At 37.6% G+C, this 26,247-nt stretch overlaps 1 protein-coding gene across 3 annotated transcripts; it reads left to right on the top strand.

The window, feature by feature from the left end:
* Positions 1 to 3,706: 3,706 nt before the first annotated feature.
* On the top strand, positions 3,707 to 25,355 carry LOC149963448 (uncharacterized). Of its 3 annotated transcripts, none has more exons than XM_090180491.1 (6): positions 3,707 to 4,138; positions 10,675 to 10,787; positions 11,813 to 11,961; positions 12,369 to 12,731; positions 13,910 to 14,013; positions 23,022 to 25,355. In XM_090180491.1, exons 1-6 carry the CDS (start codon positions 4,096 to 4,098, stop codon positions 23,798 to 23,800), a joined length of 1,551 nt encoding a protein of 516 aa, XP_090036617.1. In that variant the 5' UTR covers positions 3,707 to 4,095; the 3' UTR covers positions 23,801 to 25,355. The 3 variants fall into 3 exon arrangements, with proteins under 3 accessions (XP_090036617.1, XP_090036616.1, XP_090036618.1); XM_090180490.1 differs by having other exon boundaries at positions 23,007 to 25,355; XM_090180492.1 differs by lacking the exon at positions 3,707 to 4,138 and adding an exon at positions 6,265 to 6,553 and having other exon boundaries at positions 23,007 to 25,355.
* The last annotated feature ends 892 nt before the right edge of the window (positions 25,356 to 26,247 follow it).

Here is a 26,247-nt window from a genome sequence, read left to right as displayed (position 1 = left end):
TACGTCACTCATGTAGTCGTAGGAATACGTTAACCTTTTGAGCAAATACAGGATTTGATGAGTTGGATAGAAAGAGCTCAAGATGGGGAATTTATCTTGACCTCCAGTGGCTAAATTTGAAATTAAAGTTTCGAGACTAGCGGGCATAAAGCGAATAGAGTCGATGAAACCTAGGAGCAACAAACACAAGGAGAATGCAGCTAGCCTTTAAACACGCTAACGAAGGGTTGTGTACGAATTTCATTGGACGAGCGTCACGAACCTTTACGCTGAACGTTTTACGGGCGGGGGGAAGACAATTTCCGAATTTTCCCCTTCCGACGGCAGCAGGCGCTAAAGCGTCTAGCCAATGAAAAATGTACACAAGAAAATCCACGACTTTTGACGGGTTGCGTTCTCCTTGTGTGGGGTGTTGTGTTTGTTGCTCCTAGATGAAACGGAGGCGACCGAAAGTGAAGCTGATATACGTTTCGGCGTTAGATGGAATACAGGAAATGTTTACACTTTTTATCAACCCAATCCTTTGCGTGATAAGATGGGCATCGTATCTGAAATTTTGTATAAACACGTAATTGTTTGTAAATATTGGGATTAAAAAATACAATACCATGATAAATTAAGCATGATGACCGGTGTGAACTTTCCCGCTCGCAGCTTTAGATTACAAGAATTACGCGCGACTCCCCGGAAACGTCCTAATAATTATAATTACGTGTTAACTTACTTATATCTAAAATAATTAAATACGTAAGTCGTACCGGTATAATGACAATGATCTCTGACTGCCGGATCATCTTGCGTAAGAATTTTCTGACACACGTAACATTGTGTCGCGGTACGGCACAATTCCTCTTCGACTGGTGTGAGATTCATTGGAATATTTTTCTTCGATAATTTGGTCATGGTGCTCCGTTCCATCAACAAACTTTCAAGAAAAATGTCGATAGCGTCGGTTCCCCTATACGTAACAGGGGCCTTTGGCTTTCCTGTAATAATGATAAACGTCGCAGCGAAAATAAACTTTTTAATGAAACCAAATATAAATACCGTCGGGTCCTATTACGACGTGACTAAAACCACAAGCTACGTGCTCCGAAAGTTTCGTTGTTGATGATAGTGAGGAATCGGGTAAACAAGTCTGGATTCTGTCAATTATAGATTCAAAATCCGCGTAAATGACGTAGGGAACCTAAAATAAATGTGTTAAGCACGTGAATTCATGAATTTCCGAAATTATTTCTTACCTTTTGAAGCCAATCAATTTTTTCGAATTTTAAAATGGGATTTTTGTGTGGCATTTTGACAAGTTGGGGGGCGTGAACGTTGCAGTTTTTCACGTGTTCACTATGGTTTCGTGCACTATTTTGTCCTGAAAAGCGATGTAAGCAATAACGACACACGTGAATTTTCCCGTTATGTTTTGTGAAATGAATTAATAGTCGACTAATATCCGTAATTAGGCAAAAATGTTGGTTTCCTTTTGACTTGAGATAGAGCAGATCTATTTGCCGATCTTCGTTGGCTCTGTTTTCGCTTACACGAAGAGGAAAAACTACTTTTTCGTAGCCGAAAACGTTGATAGACAGATTGTTTTTATTTTCAATTTTTTTGAGTTTAAAATGATTTAATTCGAAAGGAAATGTCACTGCAGTCTAATTCTTTTTCAAACATCACGTATTTATTCTGATTATCGCGATGGGAATTTGGAGGTTGTGGATTAAGTTTAGCGAGGACACACCACAAGAAACACTTTTGGTCTTTGGTTTTAATATTTAATACTCCTTTTCCGGTATTATCGAGCTCAGGGGGGAGATTTATATACGTACCCCTGACCAGCGGGATGTACGCTATATTATAAATTTAAAAAAACAAGATACGGTATATGGTCCAGCCACTGCCCATATCTTGGAATTCTTCAATCGCGTGAGTTATTTGCTTCACACACGAGTCTATTTGTCCTGGTATTACATCTGGTAAAAGTGTTGCTTGGGTTTTGCACCGGAAATACAGTAATACGACTTCCACACCATCGTTCAATTCGCGTACGTATCTCACGCGAATAAAAATGTTCCACTTTAAGCCCAGCTTCTTATTTAAGTGATTTTTAAATATTTAATTAACTCTAGTTTTAATGTGAAAATTAATATTTCAGAGTTTCTTTTGGGTGGTTTGCGGGGTATACCGCGAACTGACAATAGCGTCCTCAAGAACGGAGACTTCTTCGACGTTTTGAAGAAAGTCGTCCGCCGATTGCTCGGATGCGTCGACTTTTAAATGATTTTGAAGCGGATGGGGGTTGTCCCGATATCGGGGGGCTGGAGTGGCTGGAAGTGGGCCACTCTGATGAACTCGCGAATGTTGAATTCATTTGTATCTTCGCGCAAAACTTATGTTACAGGTTGAACAAACGTTTTTCACATTTTCGTGTTGTTCTCGTACGTGGCGATTTAAAATACACTTTTTAGAACTGTTCACCCTCGTCCCAAAGCATCCCGCAAATATGTCTAGAGATCCAACCGCACAATCTTCTGTCTTTCACGTTTAGCTCGTGGTAAGGAAAAGGTGGTTTAAATGAATAAACCCCATTATCCCCAGTTTCCACAACCAAGAACGCTAGTTCTTTAACGACGTATTCATCGTTGGACCTCATAAAGTTGACTTCAATAATGCACGAGGTTCCTTCCGACCTTTAATTTATAAAATATAAGAAACATTTTCAAATCTTAAGAAATCGTTTTAATAACACCCATACTTAAATCGTATTAGAATTCGAATTCCGAGGTGTTAATTCTATGGGGCACGGGGCCCGGTGCCCCATTAACTGCCCCATAGAGCGTTCTCTCATTTAACCCCATTAGCTGCCTGTTATATTTTGAAATTACTGTTTAACTAAAGAATAACTCTCTTGTAAACAACAAAACATTATTTTAATTAACACACCAAACCCGTACATTTTACTTTATATTCGGTGGAGTAACTCTCCCTTTTATTCCAGTGCTGCCAACTCGTGCACATTATATTTCCTATTTTAAATTAAGAGTAGGTACTAATAAGCAGATGCTAGCGCCATCTGTCATTAGGTTCAAGAATTATATACAAACACTACACTGCTCCATAGAGCGTTCTCTCTTTTAAACTACTACTGAGACCGCGTGCAAAATTGCGCGAGTCAATTTATATTTAAAGAATTGAGCAGCGAGTGCCAACAAAAATACAACTGCGCGATATGATTTTAACCACGTGATCGCCAAAGAAAACCGCAAGAGAGAGACACCTAACGGATAATAGGTTCAGATTCAAAATGTCATTTGAAAATAACCCCATGGTCTGCATTTCCAGGTCTAGTATTTAGAAGACAGTGAACAAAGTATTTGAAAATAAATAAACTACGAATAATATCAAAACGCGAGACAAAACATGCGACGAAATTGAAAGGACAAAAATAACTTGAAAAATATTAAAAAGCGTTAGATGGCACCTAGGAGCAACAAACACAAGGAGAACGCAGCTAGCCTTTAAACACGCTAACGAAGGGTTATGTACGAATTTCATTGGACGAGCGTCACGAGCCCTTACGCTGAAAGTTTTACGGGCGGGGGAAGACAATTTCCAAATTTTCCCCTTCCGACGGCAGCAGGCGCTAAAGCGTCTAGCCAATGAAAAAGGTACACAAGAAAATCCGCGACATTTGACGGGTTGCGTTCTCCTTGTGTGGGGTGTTGTGTTTGTTGCTCCTAGATGGCACCAATAAAAGTCAAATTACAACAGTGGCAAATTAATTTAGCGTTGATGCGAGGTTTAAGGAAAGTAATATTGCCAAATAAATCGTGGTAGTTTCACTAACATTTCTCCCCATATCTGTTTATTAATCGTGTTTGCTATTCGGGTGGGTTTGGTCAAGGATATTCGTGAAAACTTCCCTCTTTGTAAGCGATGATAAGGCTGTATTAAAACGAACAGGAAACTTTTGTCGCTGCGATTTCGCTATATTTTCCGTGGATTTTGTATTCGGCTCAATGCTAGAGAAGACAAACACGGGGTTGTTGAAAGGTGCTACCTACACCGATACAGTTCAATTTTCTTCGACGTCTCGACATGAATTCTGATTACATCGAAAATGACGAAAGTTATATCAGTGGTAAGTCACTTTTTATTTACGCGATTGTAAAAGCGGTGAGCTGCTGGAATTGGCCCGCTGAATTTTTGTCTGCTAATGTTCGTCTATTCATGTGATGTAAGCAATGAAGACTACTGCTTTGAGTTATCTTCGAATGGTTTAATTCTAATTAGAAAAGATCCATTCTCCTAAGCAGTTCTATCATATTTTTATTTTTCAATATATGAGAAAATATAAAGCATAATTAGTTTCGTTACACAAAATCCATGTTTAAAAAAAAATGGTTCAATAGTATTTGAGCGTTTGACGTTGTCATGAAACTATTCAAATACCAAAAGCTTTTTGTTAATCTTTGCAAGATTCTACATTGTCTCGAATTTATGATACTTTCTATTTAACATTTAAAGACATCGTGTGTTTTGCGGATATATATCAGTGACTTATTTATTGTTTTGCCATTTCAACGATGTGTATACCATTGTTCATTTGGATAAGCGTCAATTCAAACAAATGGCGGTTGACTTATTAGGATTTTAAACGAAGCTGACGTCTACTGTGTGTCTATAACTGATAACATTCACCTTAACACAGGCTATACTATCATCATTGGCGTACTCTCTGACGTCTGTACGTGTAATAAATAATTATTCCTCCAGGATAAAACCGACGTAAAATAAACGACTCTACAATCATGAATGCAAGGTCGTTTACTTTGTCCCCTTCTATAGCGTGATGAGAATAATACTGAAAAAAAGATACATTAATTACGTCAAACTTTAAAATTTCGAAATAGTTTCAATATTTCGTGCACCCCTTTTTGCCATGAGTTTAGGATTGGAAACCTGCATACCAAAAAGTTCCCACTTGCGATATGAAAAACCCATTAAAAAATACCCACCTGATCCTTCAACAAGTTGGCAAGCCAAAATATACCTCTCCTCGGAAGAGTTTTTAATTTTCAGTGAAGCGTAACTGTATCCGTGGTTCTGCGGTAGAACGCTCACCTGTTGTGCAAGAGGGCTCGGGTACGAATCCCGGCCGATTAAAAAATTATACTACACCCAATGACAAAAAGAGGGCGCTTTTGGAAAAACCTTTTCCCTGATTCTAAGAAACTGGGTACGCAGTGATTACCCTTTGCCCCGAAAATGCGAACGCGTTCGCAGGCCTGACAGACAGACAGACAGACACGGTGGTTGTATAACCCCTCCTAGGGTACAAAGTCCCCTCGGAGAGGTAATAAAAATATCCTACGGTTTCCTACCGAACCCAACCTAGAAAATCGATATTCACCGAAACTAGAGTACAAATTGGTCTAAAAACCCGTTATACCCACCCAACGCGAGTGGGTGGGTATGTTAGGGGGATATTTAATTTATGCAGTGTTTTGGTTAGCTTATTAGCCGACGATATTAGCATGTGGTAATCAAGAGCCTAAGGACTTTTTAATGGTAAGTTATAAATTGTTACTATTGGCATTTTATTACGAAGCCCAGATTTAGGCATTTTTCGGTAATTTGGCAATAGCAGACGCTAGATCATAGCCGCTACCTCGGAAGAGCGTGGCTTGCAGCGCCATCTAACTTAAAGTAAAGATAAGAGGCGTGGTTTTTCTTCCGTAAAACACGAGGTGAACATGGTGCTGCTGCCATATTCTCAATACTTCTTTCCCAACTGTCTGCCATTCCCCCCTGTCAACTAGTGCTGCCAGAACCTTGATGACAGGTTTGGTAGAATAAAGAAAAACCGGTTATAAGGTCAGTCCGAGGGGGTAGTGCGGTTTTAAAAAAAACCCAAAAAAACGTTTGTTTTTTTTTGTTTAAACCAGGTTTTTTTGATAAGGTTTTTTTTTAAAAAACTGCTTTATTTTATTTTAATCTATTTTTTGCTTTTTTTAACCGTGCATACATATAAGAAATCAACTAAAAATTAATATGGGTAAAATTGGGTATTATTACAAGTCTCATTTAGTTTTTTTACAAGTCTCACCAGAACGAAGTTATTGTTTTAGTTTCATTTTTACCTCTCCTAGGGGACAAAGTCCCCTAGGAGGGGTTATACAATCACCGTGTCTGTCTGTCTGTGTGTCTGTCCTGCGAACGCGTTCGCATTATCCGTGCAAAGGTTAATCATTGTGTATGCAGTTTCTCGAAGGGTTGGCAAAACCCAAGGTTGGTAAAAATACTGTGTATTATAAGGTTAGCTTATAACGCGGGGTCGGGAATAGAGATATCTGCTGAGAAGAAAACGGGGGGAAAACACGGAGTTTTCCCGGTGTGTGACGTAGCTGGATCCCAGCGAACGATCTACAACGAAAATAAACAGGCGTCGCGTACCTCAAACTCCGCGGTGGGAAGACAGCCGAGCGGGAGAGCTGATTGTAAACATTCCTCTTCGGCTAGCAGGCCGCGTCTGCCTTTTTGGATTAAAATTCAGGTAAGCATTAATCGTTAACCCATAAATTAGATCCATTATAGTATTACATTTTTACTAGTGTTAAATGGTATAGTTATATAATAATAGTATTTTTGACTATTTTAAACCATGAATTTTATAGCCGAGGCTTAACTTTTAATTTTTTAAAGGCGGTTATTTTGAATTTTGTTAATAAAAGCTTGTCAAGTTGTCATGAACTCAACATAATACAGTAATGCACGGATTAAAATGCTCGGTTCTCGGGTGCAAAAATTCCTTAATTAGCACCCGAAAGAAGAATTTGCCATACCATCGATTCCCATCTCAAATAACTATAAGGCAAAAATGGATAACCGCTTGCGGACGTTCCCAAGACAAAATAAATGTGAAATATGCAAGGATTTGCTCAGAACATTTCTATGAAGATTATCCAAGAGATCTGAGAGTAGAATTGATGAACCCAATGCAAAGAGGCTCTGAATACCCACTGCCATTCCTTCAAAAAAGAACTAGAAATGAAATATAGTATAAAGAAAGTGATAAAGTATTAGTAACTTGTTATTTAAAGTTTAAATATGTACAAATTTAAAATTTACTAAAGTAACAGGAATGTATAGATTTCTGCTAATGTTAAAATTTTAAATTTAAGGTGTTATATTATCAAATTGGTAATTAAAGTTCTAGTTGATTGCGAGGGGCAGATCACTTTGTCACAGGATGTCCTAATAATCATGATTGAAAATTTAATCATGATTTAATCATTTTTAATCTTTGTACAGCCAAAGCTACAGATTTAATTTTAATACAATCTAATCATGATTTAATCATTTTTAATCTTTGTACAGCCAAAGCTACAGATTTAATTTTAATACAATCTAATCATGATTTAATCATACGAGGGTGTCTTAATAATCATCGGAGTGAGCTGCCCCTCGGTTGATTGTTAATGTAAATTTTGAATGTATAATTAATATACTTTAAAATACTTAAAAGTAAAAATCTATAATTTTATTAATTACTGCTATTGTTAACAACTGTATCTAAAGGCATCACATTACGTTATATAGTTACTGAATGTATAAAATATTAAAAGCGTTAATATATTGAAAGGTGTCACTTAACTAGTATTAATAATTTAATTGAAAGGTGTATTATCATTTTACATGCCTGTGTGATACTATTTTTGGATTTAGTCTATATTAAAGTGTTTTTATGAAAATATAACTTTGGATTATTTAGATGTAAATAAATAAGTGTTCCTATGGCACGCGGTTCAGGACAAAACACAATAAAAAAATAGAGATTTTTTGTAAATATGGGGGTATTTTTTTTAAATATAAAGCTGTTTTTAAAATATAAAGTCGTTTTTAAAATATAAAGTCGTTTTTAAAATATAAAGACGCTTTTAAAATATAGGGTTTCTGGTTTTGTCCTTTTTCCATTGGTATGCTTAGGAGAAATGATTTAGGATGTACTCCATTTTTCCTGCATTGTAGGAGAAAGTTTTGGTTTATTTGCTGTCTCCTAATACATAGTTGCAGGAAATAAACATAAAAAACTATCCTTGTAGGCTGTAAGCAGTGGCGTAGTCAGAAGTTCGTCAAAGGGGGTCGAGGAGGGGTGACAATTTAGTACAGTCAAACGTAGGCCTAATGGGGGCGGTGACACGGAAATCCCCCTTGTCTACGCCACTGCCTGTGAGGTATGTGTTACTATAGTGCGTTTGTACCTTCCAGGTAGGTAGTACATTTCTTAAACTGGCCTCGAAGGTCTTAGACGAATTCGCCTTATATTTTGAAAAGTAATTTATATTTCAAAAACGCCTTTATATTTTGAAAAGTAATTTATATTTCAAAAACGCCTTTATATTTTAAAAACAACTTTATATTTACAAAAAATATATACATATTTTTGGTTGAATTTTGTCCTGAACGGTGTGCCTTAAGTTCCTTTATAATCCTAAATTCTTATAAAAACGATTGAAGTTATTAAAATGACAGACATAGTTTATACATGGTTTTGAGATTGTAAGACGCCTCATTATTGTGTCTAGATCGTAGGCGCTTCGAAGAAGGGATCCAACTACGTCACACGCGACTACGACTAGAGGAGCTCTCGATTTTCTTAATAATATTAATCTTATATTTAATTAAATATTTATAAATTATATTAATCTTATATTTAATTAAATATTAATAAATTATATTAATCTTATAATATAAATCTTATATTTAATTAAATATTTATAAATTATATTAATCTTTTATTTAATTAAATATTTATAAATTATATTAATCTTATATTTAATTAAATATTTTAGTATTAAACCTGATCGTGATCACGAATTGAACTCGGGTCGCATTGTTACAATGCAGATAGTTCACCGCCGAGCCATTGACTTCCTTAGGGAAAATAAAGGAACCATTATGAGAAGGCAGCGGGTATTTTTACTAACGGATGAATACAATATCTGTATATATTGTTTATTGAACTTTGTTTTTTAATTTTTGTGAACTAGTTAAAATCTTGTTTTAGCGCAGTCAGCAGATAAAAACGTTAAAGGGTATAACCCGTTAGTTTTTTGTAATTCATTTCGTTTTTTCAGTCTTTTTTTATCTAGCGTATTATTTTTCAAGGGTAATAGTTCGTTTATGAAGAAAATATCGAGTTGTTTACATAGTGGTCTGGGTTTTTAACTGGGTCGTTATTACTTCGTAATTTATTTTAAACGTTTTCTCGACGGATTAAGATGTTTAATGCAGTTCATCAATTGGGTTCGTTTGATTTATTTATAAAGAGCCCTAACTATTCCGTCTACGGTCATTTATTATTTATTCAAGGGGCTTTCTGTGCTTTGTGAATGGTAAGTTTTTCGTTTCTTGTTAATTAATTTTTTATTGGTGTGGATATTTGGATATAATTGATTTCCTGGGTGTGCGAGTCATTATATTGAATGGTATTGGTCCTTTTCATGCGGTATGTGTCACAACGTCAACAGAAAGTTTACGAGTCGTCCACTACCAGATGTCGAATATAGCTATTGACGGTATATTCATCAAGGGCGAGTGTTGAATTAAAATGCGCGTTAAAGATGCGGCAAGTATGTCGTAAGCGAGAAAAATACAAATACCCGTTGTATATATTTCTTTCATTAAAATTTGCTTCGTATTATATTTAACTGGTAATCTTGTTCTGTAAATAGGTTTAAATTCAATTGTACATTGTTTTAGTAAGTCTAACTCGCTGTTGTAACTACTTAATTTATATTATTCTGAATAAATTAAACTCGGTTGTTTCGTCTCAATTATTTTACAATTAAAATTTAATACCGGGTGGGATTGAACCGGGATTACGTTTTTAGTAAATAACTCTGAATTGCGGAGATATCTTTAAGGGACGTCTCGAGAATTTAATACCACTTGGGACAATGCTTCCGATGAGAGGTATATTTTGGCTTGCCAACTTGTTGCTTTTGTGAAAATGCATGGTAACCAGGAAAATGCCTCGAAAATGTTATAGAAAACATAGGAAATTTTTAAGCGAATTAACAGAAAATATAGGAAAAACCATAAGCAAAAATAAGGATTCTTAACGAAAAACAATAGCTTACATAAAGCGAAATATAGGATTGAGAAGGGTACACGACGATGGAATGTTTTCGGGTTATATACTACATGAGAAAACCTAAGGAAAATATAGGAAATGTGGTCCCCTTGTAAATGTTTTAGAAATGTAATAATTTCGGTAAGAAAATGTATAAACATTTTGGAATTATTTTTAGTTAATTAAAAAATCTAATTATTAAATAACTGGGTTAAACCATGAGTTAATAACCATGGTTTAAACCAGTGTCGTTTAAAACAGCCAACCCTGAATTATCATTGATTTATCTCAGTATTTCTGTGATTTCCAGTTATTTTCGTAAGTTAATTCCAATAATTACCTACGATCTGTACACCTGATTACTTAAGTGACTATTTTCAGGGCTTAGTAATGATAGCACAGACTCTATGTTTGACTTTGATGAGTATATAATGGAAGCGGCTATGAACGTTAATCCATTCAATTCGTGCATAATCCATTCTTGTTTCCAGTAACAGAAAAACTGAATCCATTGTCTTTTTTCTACTTCCAATCTGTAGATCTACGATTGGCCGCAGAAATGGGGAAGGTTCTGTTGGAGAGGAATCAGGACTTGGATAACACACTTAGAAACCAGCAAGACGTTATTGACGAATACCTTAATGAAATTCAGGTTGCTAACTTGTTGAACTTATCCTCTAGAACAGGGATACCTAAATGTTGATCTCAACCTTCAAAATGGCCATCTCGACCTTTGATCAGGAAAATATATTAAAATATTAGAGTGAAAAATTACTATTATAAATATGAATAGATCTACCTTCAAAATGGTAATCTGCTCCACCTTAAGAATTTTATTTAATAACGAAAATTAACTAACATCTTATACTTGTATAGTTAAAAATAACTACTTTAAACATGGTGATCTCGACCTTCAAAATGGCAATTTCGGCCTTCAAAATTTTTATCATGAAAATACGGTAGTCGTATAAAATGTACAGAGGATATAATGTACAACCAATTAGTAGGGCCGTAAAAATGTACAAGAAAAAAATTATCACAACCAAGAACAAAATGTACAAATATTTATTTGTTAAAAATTGAAAATTTGGTTAACCAAATCTAAGGTTAGAGCTCACCCCACGTAGAAATTGTGGTATGTCTTTTCTCCTTATAAGAAATCTTCAACTAATTTGGAGATCAAAGTAGACCTTATTTCGCTTCTTGGCACGCACAATTATTTTGAAATTCAAACGTTATTATACTGAAATTCAAACGTTATTATTCTGAAATTGTGCAATTCTTCTGTGGAGTTCTTTTAAAAATGTATATGAAACACAGCACCCCACACAAGGAGCACGCAACCCGTCAAAAGTCGTATCATTTTCTTATGAACAATTTTCATTGGTTAGACGCTTTTGCGCCTGCTGTCGACGGAACGGGAAAATCCGGAAATTATCTTCCCCCTTTCCATAAAACGTTCAGCGTAAAGGCTCGTTAAATGAAATTTGTACGCAACACTGCGTTATATAGCGTGTTTAAAGGCTAGCTGCGTTCTCTTTGTGTGGGGTGCTGTGTTTGTTGCTCCTAGACGAAACTCTCTCTTAAGTACGTTCTTGTTTTAAATTTTATTGTTGCGCAAGAGTTGTCCAATACACTTTGTATTTCCTGTACAACAAACACCTTTTGTTATTATAGTTCCTGTCTAGTCATATCGAAGCTTTGAAAGAGTTGAGCGACTCTCGCCTGCAGATTTACGAGCAGCTCGAAGTGACCGTTGCTGAACTGGAGAAAGCGAACCAGAGTCTCTTGACCGAATCGCACGCTGACAAACTGAGGATCAAAAAGTATAATCTTATCTCTAATAGAATAGATAGGCTAAACCCCCCCTTAAAATACAGGGTGTTTCAAAAGGTTATGCAAAAATTTTAAGGAGTTGTATAGGGGTGAGTTGAGAGGTATGCCTGTTTTTACCCATTTTCCTACGATGAGTTAAAAGAGCGTCAGAGAGCTTCAAAGTGTGGCCTTCTAGCCAGTGGAAGTAGGTTGAGTGTCTGCTGGGGATGCTACAGCATCCATCCTTATTCCCACAGCTGTGCCCGAAGTGGGAGGGTTAGGTGGCTTGCTTCAACGGTGTGACTATCAGCAGTAGGGTCTGGGTATTTTTGATGAGACTACCGATTATTTGAGATGATAAGTAATCCCATGTACACTGGTATAACAAATACTGATTCAATATTATAATTCTAACTAGTTTGTACCAACATATTTACACATTGGAATCAAAATGCGAAGAGTTAGAAAATATCGCGCAACGCCAAAGATCGAGAGAGCAGATGGTCGGAAAAGAAATTTTGAAGACGCTGGAAACCTTCCGAGGAAGCGGAAGAACCCAAAGAAGATCGAGCATCGACTATTCCGGTCAGGCCATTGAGTTGAGGAGACTCAAAGCGAAGGTCTCGAAGCTGATGTCCCAGTTATCCGCTGAAAAGAGGAGATTCGATGCTCTGGAGGCCCAAGCCATTATGACCATCGAAGAGAGCTCATGCCTGAAGGACCAAGTTCAAATGCTTCGCAAGCAACTAGAAGCTTCGGAGGAACACTACGAACACCGAAGGTAATGGATATTATCAGGAGTATCTCGCTAGGATATAAACATTCCCTATTCGAATTTCCCTCCAAACCGCGGAGTAAAATATTAAAATTAAATTCCACAGGAATTGCTTTAGTTAGCGATAACAAACGGATTAGACGACACTACTAGCAGCTTAAAAATTAAGAAACTGTTGATGAGTTATTTCAAGGCTCATAAGTCATTTTGCATCAGGTTAATAACGTTAATAATCAGCTAGGCTAATACCCTAGGCCTAGGTCAATTACTAGATCAGACACTGTATGCAGGTCGTACCCAAGATTCGAAAACACTGCCTCGCAAGTAGTCAATAGCGTTTACCCACTTCTTGGTGGAAGTCAGAAAACATTACCTTCATAGTTACCATGGCAACCAACTAAAGATAGTGCCTATCAGGCTGAGAAATAAGGAATTTTTTAAACTGGACCTGTGGCCAGTAGAGCCTAGGTAGTTTAAATAAAAAACTGACCACTGGCCACTTACCATTTTTAACCTTCAAAATCAGGTTTCATAATTTATGGTCAAATTATCTATTCTTTACAATATGCGCTAGGGCATAGGCTTAGTAGGTTAGTGCTTGGCAAGCACACAGCATAGAAGCAAAGACCAAACAATTTTAGGGATTAATATAGTATTTTTTTAATGAACTAAAATCTTGAAAGGAAAAAACTTTGAATTAATTAAGTGGTCACCAGGGCCACTAACACTCCAAGCATTTAATTTTTAAACTGGCCGAGCAAATTTTTAAACTGGCGATTGGCCTATGATAGTGCCTTATTTCTCACACTGGCGCCACCTATAGCCGAGTTTTCGAAGGTCACGTGCTGGAAGTGGGTAATCGCTTCGTCACAAAATGGTTAATCGGAAAGCTCTCTGAATTCGAATCTATCTCAAATATTTACGATGCCAAATTGTCAAGATACTTTATTAGGCTTATTTATTTATAATACTTTGATAACAAGTTTTCTCCCCGCACTAAATTTTCTTCCTAAATGTGTTTTGGTAAATCAGTGGGATCCTACGTAGGTACATGTTTCAAACAAAAAACATTATCAGTATGGAAAAATGAGTATTTCTCTATAAGAAATATCTAATATACTTCTGTGATTACTATATCTTTTACCAGAAATGTTCCATTGTGTTTGGTATTCTGTCGTTTTCAGAATGTCCTGGTCCCGTCGAAAAGGATCGAGCTCAGAATCGGCGACATATTTTCCCGAAGCTACTGACTTTCTTCGAGGCGATCCATCTTTCCTCGACTCACAAAGTAATTTAAAGTCAATTTTATAATCAAGAATGTATTTATTTCCAGTTAGGGGTAATTACTATGTTGAGGTAATTTTAAGTGTTGCTCCCAATCCCCTTCACGTTTAAGCCAATATTAGCCGATACCGGTATTAGGAAAATATTTTCAGAGAAACATTTAAAAATAAGAAAATTTTCGATTAACTAACTAATGATTTGATTGGCCGCGCCACGTACGCCAGACTCCAGAAGCTAGATCATACCTTTTTTAGACAGCAAACAAATAAAAAACAACGATATTCGATTTGTGACAGAAAATATGTATCAAGTAAAATGAAAAGAAGCATATTTAGAGCCGGGAGTAGTGGCGTACTTCTGTAATCACAAGCGTCTGGGAGGCAGAGTTTGTGGATGGCCGTGTGAGGACGACCACTAATCCCCCAACTTGTGGTTGTTATACTTCCGCCACGGGTGCCCGTCCCTATCCCCAAGTATCCCCCTGTTGGCGTGGCCGTAACACACATCTCACACCTGATTAATCAGATGGACGAGCGAACTGAATCGTCCCACTCGTCACAATCGCTCATAACAAGTTTAAATAAGAAAAAAAAAGCCTATTCGGATATGCTCTTGCAAACCTTTTTTCGCGAAAAATTAGAATAAAATGGTATGACAGTGCACTGAACCGTTTTTTACAATGATTTTATCATATGCACTACTGTTAGATAGATAACTTTGTTAATATCGGCCGATATTACCTCCGAATATCGGTGCATCCTTATTTCTTACAGTAAGCTCCTCCCTGCTTCAAAATTTAAAATCACCCCAGTATCTCATTGGTTCCTTAAAAATGACGTCTTCCGATGGGATTGCCTTCCCCGTACGTCTCGTACCGGGGAAAATTGGACCAAGATGACCAACGATCGTCTCGACATTGTCATTATCTCTAAGTATAATTTAATAAATACACTCTTACTGTATTAAATTTACAGTTACCGTGCTAATAGTCAGGGCCATACAGAGACATTTCGGGCCCCGGGGCAAATTGTGTCATCGCAGGCCCTTCTAACTGAAATTTCCAAGGGAGGGGGGTGCGGGTGAAGGGCAAGCCGATGGGCCCCTATTTCTCCCCTCCTGACCCCCCGCTGCACGGCCCTGCTAATAATAGTTAAAAAGTCTTAACGTCCTTTGAAGTTCCATATTTATGGGAGATCACCTAATTTCATACATCTGCCACCAGGATAATCATAAGTTGGTATTATCTGACTCTAGTTACGTTAAAAACTGATCGTAGCGCTCTGACTTGGAAATAGTGATAATTTTACTGGGTGTTATATTTTCAGTTACATTTGTAAATGTTCTATTAACGGCTCTCATTTAAATTGGGTTTCTCGCTTACTCTCAACCCGTCCTTTTGAAAGATTTATTTTGAGTGTCCCGGAATTTATTTTGAGTGTACCGGGATTTATTTTGAGTGTCCCGGGATTTGTTCTAAGTGTCCCGGGATTTGTTCTAAGTGTCCCGGGATTTGTTTTGATTGTCCCGGGATTTGTGTTGAGTGTCCCGGGATTTATTTTGAGTGTCCCGGGATTTGTTTTGAGTGTCAATGACCGCCGGATTCCCCCTAATTTCAATAATGCGTCTTTTTACAATTTATCCCTTTATGCATTAAATATTTTTTTATTTTCATACGAACACCAAGTTGTAGAAAATTACATAAACATTAATTGATAATAATATAAATTGTTAAAGGTTTCATTTTGCGTCATCTCGTTCTTGCATCCTATGTAGCATTTAATACGCGCGACTAGAGGGCGGTTTTCTTTTTGTTATGACAAAATTTTCGCGAAAATACTTCCTTTCAGAACAATATTAAATTTTATACTTAACCATTAAAATCATCAGTGTATTAGCTATTAAAGGTTCACAGAACCCTTTGAAAACTTCGAACAGCTTTTCAGATGGCTCCTCCCCTTCCGTCACGTGACTCAGGCACACTTTTCCCCTTCTCTAAACACGTGATTATGTAGCCACACCTTCTGTGGTCCTTTAATGGGAATTTAACTTACAAGGTGTTGTGTTGGTGTCTAAGGCTCTAGCCGCCACCATACCGTGTGACTTTCAAAAAAAAAAACTTACAAGGTGTTGCTTACGAAAGAGTCCAACATTTTAAGTTGTTACCTTCGCAACAAACCACTAAGCAATTAGCGCCGAAAGTGACCTAAGCCATAGGTGCGAGCGGTCAATAATGGAATCTTTTGGACAGACGGACCGAGTTATGCTAAAGTTTATAATACTAATAATTATAAATAATAATAATAATCATAAGTTTATTAATCTCCCGTAATGATATTCTAACACTTTAGATTTGTTAACAAAGATTCAAAGAATATTTAAATAATTAATATATTTGCTTTAGATTTGGGTTTAGTTTTGTCACATTTACACACTAAATGCAAATTTAAATAACTATTTCTAATTATCAGTCTTTTAAAAGTTAATTTATAGTTTTAATGTACCGTCTACTTAAACTTTTAAATGCCAAAAGCGTCGATAGTTTTTAAAGTATGTCTGTAATTAATTTTTTTTGTATTATTGCAAAATTGACGACCTTGTAATGTAGACGATTTTACAGCGGATTATCCTGAAGGAATATTTATTTATTATACGTACAGACGTCAGAGAGTAAGCTGATTATGGTCAGGAGGAAAGGGAAAATTATAAGTTATAGACACACTGCAGTATAACTATAAATTATCGTTTCAAATTACGAAAAAGTCCGTTTGCTATTTATTTAAATGTAAGCATGAACAATGCGAGAAACCATCACAGAATTGGAAAAACAAAAGATACCACAAAACAAACGATGTCTTTATATGCTAGTTGGACAATTCTATAAATGCATAAGCTTGAAAATGCAGAAACCCATAAAGGTTCCGAGGGCTCTGACATTCGTAAAAATCCCGTACTCTCTAGAGAAAAACTATTTTACAAATGTTAAAAATACACTTGAAAATCCGGAAATCGGACTACAAACCAGAAATTGACGTGAAAATCGTACTCGGAAATCTTAAAGGGGAACGGTCAAGCTTTAACCAATTAGATAGCCCTATAGCCCGTTAAAAACTAAAATTTATGGCGAAAACCGCATCAAAAAATATTAAGCGGTTAATTTTTAATAAAATAAAGAAATTTCGGAAAATCGAAAAGCGCGCGTCCGCTGCGACACCTATGGGGCGATTCTGTAAAAATTCGAATGGGAATTCGATCTCGATACCCTATACCATATCGAGATCAACTTCGACAATTTGCATTGATTTATGCTTATTCGAAATCTTTACCGTATACCATTCGTCGAGATGTCGAAGTTCGAAATGTAGTTTTCGATCGAAAATTGGATTTCGAATATTTACAGAATAGGCCCCCTGGTGAGAAATCGGTGAGACACTCCTTGCTTGATTAAAATTGAAAAACAATATAAAAGCACGCGCTGCTGGAGACGCGAAAGATTTTTTTTATTATTTTGCCTGCGCGGCGCGTTCCAGTTATGCGAGACCCAAGCCTAAATTGCGCGATTTCAAAAGTTAGGCTAGTTCGCAAATCGCCCACTAAGGTCGTGCTGGCGCTAGCGATACACCATAAGATGGCGGCGAAAATTCAAACCCAAATACTTTTTGGGTCTAAACTAATTTTTCAAGACCAAATAAGGTACGTGTAAGTATATTGAACGTCTTGTTGATCTTTTGATATGCAAATAAGGCGATATTTGGAAAAGCTTGGCCGTTCCCCTTTAAGAACAGTTTCTGATTTCTCAAATAATTTTAAGAATTAAAAATCCCCAAAGCAAAATTTGTAATTAGTGTCCGACCCAACTTTTAAGGTTCAGTGTAGCATTTGGAATTTTAAAGGAGGTTTTTAGGAAAATGGGAGTAGTAATTAGAGGCAGTAAATTTATTTCGAATTTTCATTTTACAACCCGCTAAATCTGTTTTCCTGTATCCAACGTTTGAGTTAGGAATATTATAACTGGAGGTACAGTTCAAATCTGATCGAGCTAGGGCGAACATTTTCCTTAAATCTGACTTTATCCAACGTTGGTGGTGCCCTCTATTGGACTTGTAAACTCGAAACACTATTATCAAAGATTCGCTGACTTTCATATTTTAATAATTGTACACTCATGTAACATATTTTGGAATCGAATGAAAACAAACTTTATCAGAGCATGAACCGCTTGGAAATTTCAATTACAACGGAAATAGATGGCGCCACTCTCCGTCAGTTATGAATTAGTCCCGCGAAATCTCGATTTCCAAATTCCGATATGTATGTAAAGGCCTATTAACATGTGCCAAAATTTTTACAAAATTAGTCAAAATATTGAAAGTATCTACACTTAATATGGTAAAATTGACCAAACGATTAGTGCTAATTTAACATTTTCGGTACAATGATTCGAGCGGTTCGTTGTAATTATGTCCAGCGCTATTGAGATTTTAAGACGACAAGAATGTGTGAAGAAAAAGTCGTATTCACACGAGCTAACATTTTGATGAGTTTAATTTTCGTTTCTGTTTCGCGAAACACGTTCCTTTTTCAGGGGCGTGCCAACGTTTTATCGAGAGCGGGGGCAGAAACAATATTATAAGCGCAACCTTGTTAAATAGGCTGCGTCCTAAACAATTCTGAAAGATTTAAAACGAAACATAAAGGTGTCGCATATTTAGTCAACCTGTCAGGCGGAAAATTTACTTCTTGGCGATTTCCTTGAAGATGTTAATTCAAGGACAGTAGATACAGGGACGAGAAAGCAGGGAAACAAATTTCGATTTTAAACGTCTTCATATTCACGGGGAGTTAGATGTAAACAAACCGCGGCCATTTTTAAGACGTGGTTCACCATGGACAGTATTATTGTAGTTAGTTTTTACCATTTTGATGTTAAATTAAAAATAAAACTACGAGCGTAAATAATAAAATGCCCATTTGTTTTGAACACTTAAGCCTCGTTAAGAACCGCTAAAATTAGGTGACCGCCATTTTTTTGTTTACAACTAACTCTCCTGGCGTTTAGGTCATTTTAGGTGATATATTCCAACAGAGGCCGCCAATACACTTTCTCGTCCCTGTATCTACTGTCCTTGGTTAATTGAAGCTTCTATTCACACGGAGCAATTTGGTTTGAGACTTGTGTTGGCCAACAGTGTTTTGCATTAATTTTGTCTCCTGTCAATAAGAATTTAATCTGCTACCAACTGCAAAAATCTTCTTTGAATTAATAAGCGAGTTTTAATAATATCTGACACATGCGCAGTTATGATGAACAAGCAAACGAGGATGATACTTTGACGTCCTACCTCAGTGAGACCTCGATGACCTAAGACGTCAGATTAGCTCTTGTTGTGACAAGTACCACCCTAAAAGTTATTTTTAAAGCAGATAGATGATGGTGCGTCTTATTAAAAATTCACTTATAGGTGGTTAGTAGAGACTTGGCACTCAGTAGCGGCGCTAAGGGTGGGCTGAAGTGGGCTTTAGCCCCCCTACATTTCTGAGAGGGGCCACATATATATTAAAAGGGCCACATATTTATAATTAAGAGGTCACATATTTTAATTTATGAATTTTCTTTATCTCTAGAAATTTGTTTTATTGCCAAGAAACGTTTTTCTGGTAAAAAATCTTTCAAAATCAATTCGTTTACTCAAAAGGGTAGTAGACCATACAGATTCGGGAGGAAGGTAGCGGAAATTGAGAGAAAGTTGAAAAGAAAGGGGCTTATGGGAATTTAGGGAAATATCCCAGGCATGCACTTGTCCCCTCCAGGTCAGATACAATGTCAGTAGGGGGTCCAGTAAACGCGACGAGAGCCGGAACAATAAAACGACCTTGCTCCTCTCGCTTCCTGGAAAAATTTCGGGTATTTTCGATTTTACCACTTTATGGTCAATCCAAGGTTCCCGCTAAGGGCCACAAAATAATTAGCCCACCTATGAAAATACCTTAGCGCCGCTACTGTTGGCACTACGTAGCTTTGGCCATGGCCGCCAAGGTGGTCATATTTTTCTCCCCACGATAAAAATTATTGAAAAAAAATCTGTGACGTAGCACTGCCAAGTCCCTGTTTGAGGGCGAGAAATACGAGCGTACACGCGTTTAGGTTGGAAATTCGAAAATAACTAACTTCTGAAATGTATCCAGGGTTTATAATAGTCATTTATAACTTCAGATTCAATAATTCATCACGGTTTTCCAAAAGTAAGCGTTATTTATACATTTGAAAGCATTTCAATTTTCAAGAGGCCATAGCTAGTCCGTCGTAAAGGCTGCCGGCGAACCGTCGGCGAATTTCCGGGCATCCTCCAAATACTAGGAGCAGCTCGCGGAGATTTGTTAGTCCGTCGATACGTAATGGTTTACCTTGTCTTTGGCGAAACCGACTATCATTGAAAAATTTGCATTGGGTGAATAGGAAGTGTCATACTTATGTTTATTATTATTATTATTATTATTATTTTTCTCCTAAAAATTCTGGAGAAAATGGTGGACAACTACATTAGGGAGGAGGTTCTTTGCAACTCTCCTCTGTCGACTGCGCAGCATGCTTACCAGAAGGGCAGGTCTACTGAGACCGCCCTGCATGGTATCAGCAGCTGCCTGGAAAATGCAATTGAGCACAAGGAAATTGCGTTAGCAGTTTTTCTTGATATTGAGGGAGCCTTTGATAAGGTCTCCAGCGCAGTTATACTTAAGGCTGCGAAAAGGTTTGGTATCAATGACACATTGTGCCTTTGGATCAAATCTATGTTAACTGACCGAAAAGTGGTATCCTCCTTGCTGGGTGACTCCCTTATGGTCTCCACCAGCCGTGGTTGCCCACAGGGGGGCGTTCTTTCTCCCCTTCTGTGGTGCCTGGTGGTGGATGAACTCGTTCGGAGGTTGAACAGGGGAGGATGCCGCTGTTTCGGTTACGCCGATGATATTGCTATCATCATTACTGGGAAATTCCCGGCAACAGTGAAGGACGTAATGAGGAGGGCCCTAGCATCAGTTGAGAGCTGGTGCAGGGAGGTCAACCTCATGGTTAATCCTAATAAAACTGTCTTGGTTCCTTTTACTCGTAGAAGGATAAAAGGTATGTTTGAGGTTATTTCCTCATTCGGAAAGGACCTAGTGGAGAGCACCGAGGTGAAGTACCTCGGGGTCATCCTGGATAGCAAACTAACATGGAAACCACACCTTGACTACATAGTCAAGAGGGGCAAAATGTTATTTTGGAGAACTAGAAGTGCAGTTAGCAAGACCTGGGGCTTAAGCCCCAGGACTGTGTACTGGCTGTACACCATGATCATCAGACCTATCCTGTCTTATGCAGCTGTGGTCTGGTGGCCAAGGGTTACTTTAAGGACTGTGCAGTTTGATCTGCGCACTCTGCAAAGGCTGGCTTGTGTCGGCATTACAGGAGCCATGAGAACAGCCCCAAGCGCTTCTCTGGAAATACTCCTGAATATGCTTCCTCTCCACCTTTTTATTGAGGAAGCTGCCCTTTTAGGTGCCTATAGGCTTAACCAAAATGGCTGGTGGAAGGCTAATAATTGGGAGCATAGCCACACCAAGCTCTTCCGAGATATGTCCAATCAGATGCCGATTTTAACAATGGGCTCTGATCTGATGGTTACTAAACTCCACTTTAGTAAACCTTTTGAGGTCAACTTCCCTAGCCGTGCGGAGTGGAGTCACTTGACCCTCGGTACCAGAGGAGAGATCGTCTGGTTCACTGATGGGTCTAAGACACACTATGGCACTGGTGCGGGGATGTATTGCCTTACTAATAATTTTGGCTTTTATGAAAGTCTAGGGATACACACTAGTGTATTCCAGGCTGAAATTTTTGCCATTTGCTCCTGTGTTGCTCACTGTTTACATCAGGGGTATCATGGGAAGGTTATCCAGATTTATTCAGATAGCCAGGCTGCTCTTAGAGCTCTCAGCCAGTATAGTATTCTTTCTAAACTGGTTTTTAGCTGCTTAGATCTCCTCTGCACTCTTGGGTTGCACAATAAAGTTCAACTTTGTTGGGTACCTGGGCATAAGGGGCATCTTGGGAACGAAAGGGCCGACGCCTTGGCCAAGGAAGGTGCGAGGGCTGGGTTCATTGGTCCAGAACCTGCTCTCCCCATCTCCCGAGGACTTGTACGCGGCTTAATCTCCAAGTTTATGTCGGATCGTCAACTCAGACAATGGTCTGAAATTGAGGGTCAAAGGCAGGCCAAAGAGTTCACTCTTGGCCCTTCTAGGGAGAGAGCTAGAGAATTACTCTCGCTCTTTAGGTCCAGTATTAGGATTGTTACTGGCCTACAAACAGGTCACTGCCATCTTAACAGACATTTAACGCTTATTGGGGTCAGTGATGACCCGATTTGCAGATCTTGTCTAGCTGAGGAGGAAACTGCCTCACATGTACTCTGTAGCTGCGATTACTATGCAGCCCAGAGGTTTGAGCATTTGGGTATGCATCGGTTGGAGACGTATGACGTCTCTAATATCACGGCCGGGCAGATTTTAAGCTTTATGTCGGCAATAGGACTTATTTAAGTCAACCAGTTTGGGGATGCACAATGGACCTTAGGTCGAAGTGTTTGGCTTGCCACCCCACTCAATAATAATAATAATAATAATAAGGCTAAAGTTGATAGCGCGCGTATTTTTTCTTTTTGGAGGCGCGTGCGAATTTAAACGAGCACTTCAATATTAAAATATTAAGCAGCGCGCTTTAAAATGAAACGCTTTTACAAGTATGTCCTGGCTCTCTGTATTACTATTTCTAGGCAAATCGCTGAACAAGTTTTATTTAAGCGTCTATTATCGTTGAAAGACCGTAATAATAGAACACACATTTCCCTCTAAAAAAACAAACAGCAGCGCCCTAGTGTCAAAAACATGAATTTCATAGAACCGCTATAAAGAGCCGGAACTTAAAATGGACCCAGTAAAATATATTTTTCGTTTTTACAGAATTATCCGTGGAAGGTAGTGGAGCTCTCCAAGCATCTGCGAAGAAAACAACAAATAACTGTGATTTTTCGCACGCAACTGAAGCGGGTTTGGGAAGAATCGAGGATTTCTACGATTCCGGCTACGAAGACGTTTCTTTGCCCTCGATCTCTTCTTCAACTTCCGGTTTCAACCCGTCTCTCGAATACGTCTGGCTACAATCCAAGTCTTTGTACGAAGAACTGTCCGAAGTTGATCCATCGTTCGAATTCAATTCCACTCACGAAAGAGATAAAATCGAGAATGAAATTGAAAGTAAACGTGACGATTCACTTTCGGAATCTCGCGTAACGGACCAATTCCCGATAACAAATGTTGTTGTTGATATTAATCAAATTTCAAAACGAGAAACTGAAAATTACCGTCATGAAGAAACCCAAACTAGTCAGGGCGAAGATGATTTATGTTTAAAAGACGAAACTTCTTGGTTTAATGCGAATTTGTTTGCAAAGAATGGATTTCTCTGTGAAAGACTAATGTTGGGAATCGTGCAAAATCCCGTCAGCTCCGTTTGTTCTGACCTATTTCCATCGACGTTTCGCCCAACGCCTAGTGAAGAGCGATCATTGTCCGAAGTGGACAAGGATATCGATGATTCGCCCGTGATAAGGTCTCCAAGAAAGTACAAAAGCATATTCATGAGAAGACCGCTTTTCGCGGTTCCATCACGTTCCTTGTTTTCGGTACCTTTCTTAAAGATCGGTTTGCCTTTTGCGTTAACGCAATCTCAAATCCTACATAACGCTTTCAAATAGTATCTACAATTATAGTCGGTTCGTAATTTAAAGTGCTAAAGAAGCATTTGAAAAATTCGATCTGAATTTCAGCTTGCTCATACTCTTCCGTACCTCGTGATAGCAAAAGTAAATAGGGCAGAAAGTCTGGCACTTGGGTCCAACCGCACGACGTCTTATTTGAGGGGTAAAATTTTTGGGCTTCGGAAATGACTTCCCCCTCGCCTCTTTACATGGACAAAAGGTATCGGTTGTACTCCGCCACGATGAAAAATAGTTCTCTATAAAATACGTGAATATTAAACTTTTGCTTTCGATAATTTGATTAATTTAGTTTCTAAATAAAGTAGATATATGATAGAAACTAAAATGCGATATTTTAAAAATAATAACACGACTTTTGAAAAGAAATAAACCGTAACTAGAATAACGCTCACTTAAATCGTGGAGAGCGTGGCGCCCTCTAAGAGCAGAGATCGGGACTAATTGGTAAATCTACGATGTTAAGGCCTAACAATTTACAAGTTTAACTGAAATAATAGCTATAGCTACGAGCTTTTTTGTTTATTTTACAATTGATATAGTAATTATTAAATAAAATCAACCGTTATCGAAGGAAATAATGGTCAGCATTTGACAGAGAGTCTATTTGAAATCGCGAGGCGGTGCCATGATTGCCAGGGAATAAAATTCAAAATTTTCTTCTTGAGCGCGGACCGGAATACCACAAATGCACTACTTAACGCGTAATGTGCTTTCCTTATTGGTTACAATTATCACGTGATCACTAGCTCTTTAAAAAGGGTGTCAAGCATGGTGGAAGGTAAAATCTGAAGGCAGTAATAGACTTTCTACCCCTATTTACTTTTGGTGATAGCAGATACGACCAATCAAATTTGGGATTTTTGAAGTCCCATTTCCCAAATTCAAACGAATATGTGGTCATTTAGGTGAATCATAAGTATATAATATATTACTTACTAGATAAGTATTCACAGGGCCAGACTTAGAGATCCTGGGCCTATAGGCAGATAAGGAGTCTGGGCCCCCTTTTCACGCGCTGCATTTACTCTTATCCCTGGAACTAGGCTCTGCCTGAATTTCCCTGATTCAGCGTATAAGTCTGAGCTCTACGGTTATATTACTAAATAAAAGCTCTTAACAATCTTCGACTAAATATGCGATAATTATGCAACATTGAGATTTAAGGCTGCGTCCGTAAACTGCCAGGCAGAAATTTTGGTAATTTTAAAACAAAATCTTCTACCTAGCAATTTCTCCAATATACACTACGATTGATATTATAGATTTATGCCATCGAATACATTAATTACGGTCACTGGAGGGCCCCTTCCAAGGATGGGCCCTAAGCCATGGCCTAGGTTGGCCTAGGCGGAAATACGGCACTGAGTATTCATCTCCGTTGAAACATGTATCTCGCCAGGCTCCCACTAATTTTTCTGAAGATAAAATAATGCTGTGAAAAATTTGTTATTATAGTGATTTTCAGAAATACTTCCTAAAAATAAGATTTTTATACAAGAAAATAAAATAGTACTGGTGTACGAAGGAAAAAGTTTCGTTTCTACACCTAGGTGATACTTTACTAGTAAGAGTTTATTATATACTTCTGGTAAAATATTATTTTTAGCAGTGGTCAAGGTATACTTAGATAAACAGCCGACTTTATGAGCTGGCAAGTTTATATTTGTAGAAGTTTCGTAAATTTAATTTTGTAGTATTGTTATGCAAAGTTATTATAGAAATGTTTAATTGATTTAAACAATAAAACAACCACGAGATTATTGCGTAAGTAAAACCTTTTATTTATTATACAAATTTATATTTATTGGTAATTTTGTAATACGTAAACAATAACAACATAATTCAATAAGTGTACGTACAAGTTGTGATCAGAGATCATATGGTACTCGAAAGTGAAATTGATACATCGATACCACAATAAATTCTGAATCATGCATGCCAAATTGGTTTTATCAGGAAACTATATAGGTATACACTTTTAATGTCTAAGGAAGATTTTTACGGCCGTGATGAAGCTCGTAGAAACGGGCGTGTCTTAAAGCGGGAAAACTTACGAGAACCACTTTCGCGCCTCGCTACCCTAATTCGACGAAAACTCGTCATTAAGCCTAGTCATGGTTATTATATTATTAGCTTACCTGATTATATCTTTTATAACCATACAAATACCTGAAATTAGGTATCACTACACTTCTTTCGCGAAGAACATTATAATTACTTCAAAATATTAAGTACGATAACAAATTGAGGTTTTTAAATCCATTGTTTTATAAGCCGTTTTTGCGCGGGAACATCGCCTATTTGTTACTATGACGACGCATTCTTTTCGCGTCAAACCTCGAGCCAATGAATTTGAAATGTCGTGTTACGTCTTCCACTTGACGTAGTTAAGCCCCGCCTTTTTCTCGACGCGCTTTCGTATC

Source organism: Leiobunum rupestre, chromosome 1 (genome assembly GCF_980474605.1).
Source record: "Leiobunum rupestre chromosome 1, qqLeiRupe1.1.hap1, whole genome shotgun sequence".
Lineage (NCBI taxonomy): Eukaryota > Metazoa > Arthropoda > Arachnida > Opiliones > Sclerosomatidae > Leiobunum > Leiobunum rupestre.
The sequence above is the reverse complement of the archived record's forward strand: the minus strand, read 5'-3'. Positions and strand labels throughout refer to the sequence as shown.